The 11,257-nt window shown below is 27.4% G+C and overlaps 1 protein-coding gene across 3 annotated transcripts in view; it reads right to left on the bottom strand.

Moving 5' to 3' along the window:
* LOC100207336 (uncharacterized) overlaps positions 1 to 10,979 on the bottom strand; it is a 59,187-nt gene extending 48,208 nt beyond the window's left edge. For all 3 annotated transcript variants that reach the window (XM_065800393.1, XM_065800392.1, XM_065800391.1), the window contains exon 1: positions 10,852 to 10,979. In XM_065800393.1, the coding sequence (XP_065656465.1) occupies positions 10,852 to 10,954 (103 nt within the window). In that variant the 5' untranslated portion in view covers positions 10,955 to 10,979. The remainder of the gene's footprint in view (positions 1 to 10,851) is intronic.
* Between the last annotated feature and the right edge of the window lie 278 nt (positions 10,980 to 11,257).

Raw genomic sequence — 11,257 nt, forward strand, 5'->3', positions numbered from 1 at the left:
ATACACTTAATTCGAGCCCTGATATATAACAGAGAAAAGTCAGGTCAGGTTATCCTGCTCCTGGTAACATGCATCCCAGTACAACCTGCTTCATGTCCTCTTGCCTTGTAGGATATTTTTTTTAGGCAAAGGCTAGGAGAAGCCAACTCCAATTTAAAACACCCACTGACTAGGGGCTCTTGGTTGAGTAAAGGCTAGAGATTAGGGTGGCCATTGAAACAACTTTTTTTTTTAAATGTCTGCTCTCACCCTCTAAATATTTTCTGTATAGTAAAATAATACTAGAATTATAAAATTTTTTAAAAAAAATATATTTTTAAGGGTATCTTAAGACCCTTAAACATCAGATGGGTCCCTATAATTATCAAAAAAATAGTTCTTCAAAAGTATATCATGGTGGGTCTCAAAAAAAGCAAAATTATATAAAAAAATTTTAAAATAGTCAATATTTTATAAATAAACATTAAGAAAAAAAAATTATAATAAAATTTTTTTGTAAAAATCCATATTTTTAATTTTTAGTTCAGAAATATCATTTTCTAGGCATTGAAATCTAAAATAATAATTTTTTTATAAAATGATGACTATTTTTAAAAATTTTACATAGTTTCATGATTCCATCAACAGTTGTAAAATATCAGAGTATTAACAGTGCCATGTTGTGCTTGGATGGTGCCCCTGTTCATACTTTTGGTGTGCATTGTCGAGGCCACATTTGGAGCCCTTTGTTACCACTTAGGATTTATTAATAGTAATGAAGCAATTGCTTGGACTATTAAATTATGTACTGAGTACTATCTATGCTTTGAGTCAAGTTCTTTAACAAATTTAAAAATGAATAAAGTGCTAAAAACTATAAAACACAAAAAACCATCGTCATCACCAAGTTTTCTAAACCTATTATTCACTAATATTCGTGGTTTTCGAAGTAACTTTTCTTCTGTTGAGTCTCATCTCTTGCAAAGTTCACTATACCAACTTGCTCTTTGTGAGACTAATTTGAGTTTAGGTGTCTCATCTTGTGATCTTAGTGTTGATGGTTATCTTCTTTTAATTCTTAAAGACTCCAATAGTCAAATGCTTGGCCTGGGCATTTACATTCATAAGAATTCACCCTTTGTTTGAAAACTCGGTTTGAATCCACCAACTATACTTTTATGTGCTTTTCTTTAGCACCACTTCACTCTATCGCCTTTCTCTTTATTCTATATCCCTCTCCTTCATCTCAAGACTGCAATCTTTTCAATGTTATTTCTGGTCAAATTGACCAAGCCAATTTCTTTATCTATCAGCCAATATTGTCATTGTTGGTGACTTTAATGCTCATCACACTGAATGGCTTGGCTCTAGTGTCAGTGGTTCTGCAGGTGTTAAGGCCCACAAATTTTGTCTTTCTCAATCTCTAACTCAAATACTCAACTTTCCGACTTGTTTTGCAGACAACCCAAATCATTTACCTTCTCTACTCGACTTATGTCTTGTTTCTGATTCTAGTCAGTGCTCAGTTTCGCCACATTTACCCTTAGGTACTTCTGATCACGGTTTGATCTCTCTAAAACTATGATCTCATTTTTCTCTTTCTCTTTTCTACAAATACTACAATGGGCACTGCTCTAAAGAGCTAGCATCTCTTGCACCATCTTCTAAAATTCATTCTCGTGTTACTCGTCATTCAATTAAGTCTTATCCTTTTTCTGTGACTGTTCCTTAGTGCTCCAAAAACTCTTATTTGTCTTGTTTTTTCCTCAAGCATCAGTTCTTTTTTTTTTTTTTTTAAAACAATTCACCTCCCCAAAGCCGAGAAGGCCACTACAGATGAGGAGGCTACTTGTGGTTATCACCCTCTCTCAACTCTATAACTCCGAAACACGAACCTTGACGAACAAGGCCACTGCGCGGAGAAACAAGTTGAGCGCGGTACTACCAGGGACGTGGTGGGAATCGAACTCGGAACCTCTCGCTTACAAAGCGAGCGCTCTACCACTACACCACTACCGCATATAAGGAATCTTAGGAATTTGCTTCCTTCATCTTACTTTCCTGATTCATATAATATACAATCTTTTATCTGATTTTTTTATTAGGGGTCATAAAGTACGCCATGCTAAATTTAACTTTTGAATTGAAGTATGATTATTAGCTCTCTTGTACCAAGATTTTTATTTAACATAAAGGGCTTTTTGAATTTGTGAATACTACAGTAACTCACAGTTACTCAACTATTAAACTTAATATACTCAAAGACTTGCAAAAGTTAGCTATACCAATGTTTCTACTTATATCTTATATGTTGTTAACACATAATATAAGCTTCTAGCTAAAAATCATTTAAAAAAAAAAATTTTTTAAATACGCTATATAATATAAAGAATGAGATCAAATTTATTTCCTTACTGCTTCTCCTGCGAGAGAATCCTTATAACTACAATATTTTATAAACAATAGATTTATATATAAATATATTTCTTTTAAATAAATCAACAAGATTTATTTAAGGCATATTAGAAAGGATAGACATTTTATAAATCAATGCGTCTTTCACCCGAGTCTTGATAAATGTCAGTTAGCTCATCATAAGTTTGGTTTGTTAAACTTCCTGGGCCAACCAAAAAAATTTGCATAAGGCGATCAAGTGCTATTACACTAAGCCGATTTCTTTGTTTAGAATGTACTAAGTTTAGCATAGAGAACCCTCTTTCAACGTTTGCCGTGCTAGGTGGAATGAGTAGAGACAATTTGAATAACTTCATTATATCATAGTACTGCTCACATACATACTCGGTAAGGAAAACAGTATAAATAATATTGCTTGTTATTGGGTGTTCGTGCTTATATATATCAATGTTACTACTCTTTGATTTGCTTTCTTTTACTAAAGCTTGAATTTTTAGGTTCCTTTTTATTATAAGAGAGAAAATGATGGATATTGTCTTCATTATCTTGAATAGGAATAAACAATGATGGTGCAAAAAAAATTTCCCCGTCAATAACAGCAGGTTTTGATGGCCATAAAATTGTGAAAGTTTACTAATGTTAGCTGAAAATTTGTTGGGATCTTGATTTTCACCAGTTGCATTAAATGTATCAAACGCTAAAAATGCATCATCATTCATTTGCATTGCTGCATCAATTTCCTCTTTTAATCTCCTCATAAATGGCACTTTTTTCTTTAAAAACTCATCAACTGTTTCTGGTGTTGACTATGTCAAACATTTTGACATAGTCAACACCAGAAACAGTTGATGAATAAATTGTTTAACATAGTCAACACCATGTTGACTATGATGACTATGTTTAACATAGTCATCTGGTGTTGACTATGTTAAACAATTTATTTTTTCTTAATCGAAGCGCTAGTCCTTGACGCTCTTTAGATATATTGAGAAATTTATTTGAATGAGTGTTAAATAATGGACTTTTATCGCTGGCTATATTGTTAAGCTCATTTTTAAAAAGGTCTAATTTTAAGTTTATTTTTTAGTAGACTAGGTTTCATGTTTGTAAAAACTTTGCAAATTTATTTATTGGTACTAAAACATCAGCCAGTAAAAGAAAAATACTATATTATCAGAAACAAGTAATTGATATGTTAGACTGTCCAGGTCTGCATCGTACTTCTCATTAACAATTGCATCGAGACTGTTTATGACTTGTTCAAATCTTGAAACGAGTCGTAATGATATAGTCGTACCATGAGATAACCAACGCATTAGAGCAGATTTAAGTAACTTCGCTGGATTTAAACCGTCAGCATTTTGCGCTGCATCGAATATTGAGGCCTTTACGCTAGAATATTTCATGGCTTTCTAAACTCCCAAGATATTAGTATCAATGCTAACTAGGACATCAAATTCTTTCATTAAGTGTACACACACAAGAGCTAAACAATGATAATGACAGTTAATGTACATTGAGTAGGGAGAAATTTTTTTTAGCTTGTAAACCATTACGCACCCCACTCATTGTGTTAGTTCCATCAAAGCCATGGAAGCGCAGTTGCTGGATATCTATCGATTTTAAAACAAGCTGTATTTGTTCACATAAGGTTTCACATCCTTTCTTCCAATAACTTGGACTAAACCAAGAAATATTTCTTCAAAGTATGAGAATCAGAATCAACATATCTAATGAAAACAAAAAACACAGTCTTATCCGCCACCTTGCTTGTCTCATCAGCAAGAACACTAAAGTCATGGGCCAAAATAATTTTTGTGCAAACCTCATTGTCTAATTTATCACTTATTATTTTGACGAACTGATTAACACTAGTTGATGATGTGTATGTTGCTCGTTTGCTAGCAATTTTAAAGAGTGAATTTATCTCCTTATCGCCAAGATCTCGAATAAATTCAACGATATCACTAAAGATATCTCGAACTGCCTAGTCCTTTTTAATTACAAAGTAAACAGTTTTTAAAAACTTTTTTATGATGTTACAGTTATGCTGTTTACCCGCAATTCTGTATAGCGAGCTGCCATCAACCATCTGATTGTATACAGTTCCTTTAGTTGAATATATTTTTGTGACCTGTTGACGTTTTTCGGCAGCATCCTGGTGTCTCTTTGAATTTTGATGTGCAGAAATGTTCTTTGTGGATGTTCAAAAAGTTTCGCGCCTTTAGTTCTCCGCACTTCTCCAAGATCTCCATATTCTTTACAAATACTACATACGTTTTATAGTTTGGTTAACAGCAAATGCTTCAAGAATTGACTTTTGTCCAGAATTTGCATTTTTATTTTTACTGAGTAAAGATCTGTATGTGGAGGAATTTTTGTTGTCGCTTCAATAAGAAGTCTTTGTTGACCCATATTACATAAGTTAAATGTACTATATAAACTTTTGCAAACAAATTTTCGTAATTTAAAAAGTTTAAAAAAACATAAAACTCAGAGTTATAGGATAGCAAGGTCATTAATTCATTTATAACACAAGCATAGCAAGGTCATTAATTCATTCAAAAGTAAATAACTTTTTTTTTTCTTCTTCTCTTACTTATTAAATCAAATTTTTTGGCATGATTATGTTATTACGTTTTAAAAAAGTTTTATTTATTTTATAATTTAAAACCGTTTATTTTTATTTTTACTATTAACTAAAATGAGAAAGTTTAAAGCTTATAGAGTTTATAATTGAATTGTAAATTATAGTTATGAAAATGTAAGCGGAGAAGAAACTCATTTTAAGTATATTTTGAAACAAGTTAATGTTTTTATGAAAGGAATTATAAAAATAAAAAATGCTAAGCGTTTCTTATTTTAATCCAATCAAAACATGCATTTTACATTTTAATCCAATAGTAACATATTCCATATCTCATCCACGTGAATTCGAATTAAGCATTCTGATTGACTTAAAATACATTTATAATCTGTTTTAAAAGTCATTTGCAAATGTTGCTTTTTCTAAACGACATTTTTTAAAAACAATTTTGTAATTATGACAACAAATTTTAATATTACAAAATAGCAACACAATAAGTAATCAAGAATTTTTTTATTTAATTTTTTTATCACAAACTTGATGCTAATACAAAATTGTTTTAAATTGAGTTTGGCAGAAATTAGGAGGCCCATACCAGTATACCGGTATCAAAATCGACATGGATACGTCGCTGCCTTGTTTTAAATAAAAAATGCTTAATGCAAATTTGTAAATTTAGCCTAATGTAAATTTCACGTCATAAAATTCTTTTTATTTTTTTATTTTTTAAAGTCATTAACATTTTTTAATTTACAATAATATTAATAACCAGAAAACAAGTTAAATATTATTTAACTTCTTTTTTATTATTTCTATAAGGGAATGTTTATTTTATTTTACTTTATTTTTAATATTAAACAATTAAACCTTATATTACATTTTTTTTAATGTTTGATATTAACAAATTTCTTTCTTTTCTCGACATTTGCTTAATTGAATTAAAATATGTTAAATTTTTGAATTTTTAAATGATTATTTCTTAAATTTCTAATTACGGCTTTGCAACTACAAATGATTTCTTATTTTAAAAAAATTAGCAAGTAACAAATAAAAAAATTACGCTACTTTATTTACTTTATTTATTAAAAGTTTATTATTTTATTAACGACTTTGTTGTGAAAGCAAAGATTATTTTTCCAAACATCATTTATTAAACAGGCCTGTTACAACTGGGGAGGAGGGAAGGAGGGGGCAGCAGAGGCATTTGCCCCCCCCCCCCCAATAATTTTTCAAATAAATAATTTCGAAGAAATCAACTGAAAAAAGACAAAAAAAAAAAAAAAGGTTGTTAAAACTATTTTGGGGTAGTACTGCCCCCCCCCCCCAATATAATTTTCTGTTAAAATACTATTGCTGTATATATCATTTATTAATAAATAATCGCTGTGATTTAACTTGCAGTATAAAAAAAAAGTTTAACTTACATTAGTGCAAATTTTTGATACAGCCATTTATTTAAAAATTTAATTTTGAGTAAAATAAAAATGTTTAGGAAAGAAAACCAAAAAAAACAATTGCGATAAAAATGAGCTAAATTTTTTAAAAACAGATCAAATAGATATTGAACAATATTTTGTAATATTTTTAAATATATTTGACAGTTAAGTTAAACCCAAGCATTAACTTTAATTTTAATAAACTTAAATATATTTTTTAAATCTAAATAATATCTTTTTTTTATATATCTGAATAAAATTATATATTTTTATTAAATTAGTTTTAAATTAAGTCATATATTTTTTTATCAGAATTAAATTATATGACGATCTTTGCTTCGAGCTTGAAGTATTAGCGTTTTTAAAGCGAAAAAATCAGTTATAACAATAAAATAAAAACAAAATAAGAATAAATTTTTAATTTTATTTGAGTTTTATTCAGTAGTAAATAGCACTTATATCTAACATTGTTGTCATTCAAATTTGTAACAAATATTTTTATAGAAACGTCATTCAAATGTTAAAGTGGCTTTTTTAAAAATTAATTACTTCTTTTATCTTACCAATTATAGAATAATTTAAAAGTTAAAAAATGATAAAAAGTTGCTTAACCAAAATCGTTTACTGCTTACGTAAAATTGTTTAAGGTGTACATAAACCGCTCTATGTGTAACGCTTTAAAACAAGGCCTGGAATATAAAAAACACAATTTAATGTATATTTTCATTTTATTTAAAGCGATACCAAGATTAAACATTTTCTATAAATATGCAAGTTGTTTTTAGGAATTTTAAAAAGAAATCTATTTGAACAAAAGAATTTTAGTTAGGGATGGCAAAAATCCTGGACATTTTCAATACCGGGATTTTGGAATTAAGAAATTTGTCCCCGGGAAATCCTGGGATTGAATAGAAATAAACGCATTTGTAGAAAGTGAAGCGTAAGAAGAATTAACGTTTTAAGTACTTATCAAACACTTAAAAATGATTAATTTAATGATAATATAAATAAAATACTTCATTCATTAATGAACCTAAGTAATTTAAATTATAAAACAATACCTTAAAATGATAACACAGTATATATATAAATAATAACTAAAAATATGAACATTAGGGTTATGACTTTTTTCAACCCCATGCTCCTGTACTGTAGTTTGATGAACTTTTACCTAAAAAGCACAAAATGAACTATTATTTGCATATCTTTTGAAAAAAGTTCACCCCGCCATTGAAAAATTGATTTTGAAATAAGTATATATAAGTATTACTATATATTACTATGAAATAAGTATTACTATGCATTACATAGTAGTACTTATGTCAAATCGATTTTTCAATGGCGGGGTGAACCTTTTTCAAAAGATATGCAAATAATAGTTCATTTTGTGCTTTTTAGGTAAAAGTTCATCAAACTACAGTACAGGAGCAGGCGGTTGAAAAAAAGTCATAAGCCTAATGAACATGCATGAATATACATTATATTTGTTTTTAAAAGTACTACCCTAAAAAAAATCAACGTGTCAATTATTTTATCGCTTAATTGTATTCGATTTTTTAAACATAAAAACCCAATAGCTGAGAATGCTCGTTCGGACAACACACTTGCTAGCCGTATAGATAGTATATAATCATGTTTTTTAAAAGTGATCACATCCTGAGCTACTACTTTCAAAGAGCAGTATTTCTTTTTGAATTTTAAAAAGTATTTTTCTACCCTTATAGTTTGTGGTCGTATTGCTGCCAATCCTTTTTCCACCACTTCATTTAATTGTTCACTAATTGCTTTGACATTATTATCATATTGGTGGCTTGAAACAACCTAGTTCAACTAAATACAATTATCACTACTCAAGTTGCTGCTGTAATTATATCTACAGAGTTAAAACACTTTATCAGGTTTATCATCATTTTTTTTATTTTGGGTACTTGTATTTGGTTCAAAAACTTCTGAGATTTTTTATGAAGTAATCTGGCCATGAAGATATACTAAGTTCCTTAACGGGTTCTCCTCTCTTTAATTCGATGACTCAAAGTATCATATCAATCATTTTTAATTTTAGATTATTGTTCTTTTATTTTTGTCAACATAAACTTTAATGCAATGTCAGAGGAAATTAAAGTTGAGTCTCGTTGAAAGTGCTACCACAATTACTTCAACGTGCTTTTGTAAATAATTTTTATTTTTGTTTAAGGACCTTTTAAACATTTTTACAATTTTTCCTGACTTTTGTTATAACATGACCAATAATTTGATGCTAAATTTTAACATCAGATGTTTCATTAACTAACAATTAATTATTTGAATCTCGAATGTAATCTTCCTCTTTAGAAAATAATTTCTTTTTTAAATAATGATAACTAAAGTTTATTTAAGAAACCTTATGTATAAGAATAACTTCATTAATTAAACGAACATTAAATTAAAGTAAACTTTTGTAATTTCATAAACCTTTATTTTGATAACTTCATTAATTAAACCAATGTTAAAAAAACTTTTGTAAATCAGGCTCGCATTTGTAATTAAAGTGAGTGGACTTAAAAATGGAATTAAAACCACGCACACATTGGAATTAGAATGAACTAGAAAATCCAAAATAAAATTAATATATTCCTCCTATTCTTGATCTTTTCATCAGAAAGCGCTAAAATTTTATTTATTTTTAATAATATATTAGTTTTAGTATTATACTAAATATACATTTTTATATGTTTAATTGTACATATTTTGGAGAAAAGCAAGAACGTTTTTAGTTAGTATTTTTGATAAAATACAGAAAGAGAGAGAATAAAAAGAAAATATTGCAAAGATAATAAACAGCGACAAGACCAAACAGCTACTATTTCAAAGCCTATATTTACATTTTATGAATTAGGCTTAAACTTTTACTTTTTTTATGACCATCCCGAAATCCCAGGAAATTTTGGAGACTAAACCCAGGATTTCGGGATGAACAATTTGTACGGGATCCCGGGATTGCCATCCCTAATTTTAGTCTTCTAAAATTCTCTTATTCAAATAATTTTGCAATTAAAATTTGAAATTAAAAAATCATAAAAATTTAAAAGAATTTTAATGCTCAATAATTATAAATTTAGTTGCAGCGTCTGTAATAGTACGTTTAGTGCAAGTGAGGAAGAAAGTTTTATTTAGTTCGTAAACATTTTGAACATTTTATATTTTTTGTTTCTTGAAAATAGTTTTAAAAGTAAAAACAATCTATTGCAAACAATAAACCAGTAATAATTGCAAACGTTAAACCAAAAATTAAACTAAAAAATAATTTAAAATGAATTATTTTACAAAATAAACTATTTTACTTATGTTCAAAGAAATTTTTTTCTAAAAAAATAATTTAAGCATATACTTAAACTTAAGGAAATATAAAATAAAGGAAAAATTCGATTAGACCAAATTTTTTTCTTTAACTTTTATTGCAAAACAACTTGAATGAAAAAATTGAATGAAAACATCAACTTAAAAACCCTTTTTTTGTTGTTTTTTTGTTAATTCACCTCCTCAAGGTTAAGAAGGCCACTACAGACGAGGAGAATACTTATTTGTGGTAACCCTCTCTTAACTATATAACTCCGAAATGAGATAATTATAAGATAATATTTAAATATGAGAGATAATATATTTAAAAAATAACAATTACAAACTAATGTACAAAAGATACAACTTATACTAAACCAACCCCAATTTTAAACATTTAAAAATCATTCAAACAATATAATTATAACCAAAAATTACAAATGAAATTTAAATTTGGTATTTCAAAAGTGTTATATTTCTTTATCAATTATTTCTTAAACAATCATATTCATAACATAATTCTTTATTGGCGTTTCTTAACTTTTAATTACTGATTTTTTTTATCTACCAAGTCAATGAACTAATAATAACAACTTTGAAGAATTTACAGATTTCATTAATTAACAATAAGATTAACAATGAGCATTACTTATGTTTATAAATATGACTCATGTCATTAAAACAATGAAATATAAATATAAATGGAAAAACTTGTGCTAAAGAACAACTTTTAAACTTAAAAATCACTTATAAATATTTTGTATTTTTAAATAAAGTTTAATTTCTATACTTATATAATATATTATATATTATTGTCTATATAATTTCTTAAATATTTTTGTCTACGGGCCTTTATAATTAATCCAGAAATGGTCTTAAAAACAGTTAATCAAATGCACTTTCATTATAGGAAGAAAAAAAATTATTAATTAAAAGATATATTAATAAACAAAAATATAAGTTGTCTAGACTTAAATCAACATTTTAAATAGTGATTGATGATGATGATGATGATGATGATGATGATGATGATGATGATGATGATGATGATGATGATGATGATGATGATGATGATGATGGTGATGGTGATGATGATGCAGGTGATTTAAGAATACTTACAAAGATACTTTGGCAAATTTTGCTCTGGAGGTTCTTGCTTCTTTGCTTTTCTACCAGGTCCTTTTTTTGTATTTTTTAGTTCACTCCAGCTTTTACGACCCATAACTAATATAACTAATAAATATAAGGAACAATTTATTGATATATATATATATATATATATATATATATATATATATATATACATATATATATATATATATATATATATATATATATATATATATATATATATATATATATATATATATATATATATATATATATATATATACTAACATTTAGACTTAAAAGACTAATGAAGCAAACAAAACTTCTTATAAAAAATATATTATATATCTTAAATGATATATTTTGATTTATAACTATATATATATATATATATATATATATATATATATATATA

This window comes from Hydra vulgaris, chromosome 06, assembly GCF_038396675.1.
Source record: "Hydra vulgaris chromosome 06, alternate assembly HydraT2T_AEP".
Lineage (NCBI taxonomy): Eukaryota > Metazoa > Cnidaria > Hydrozoa > Anthoathecata > Hydridae > Hydra > Hydra vulgaris.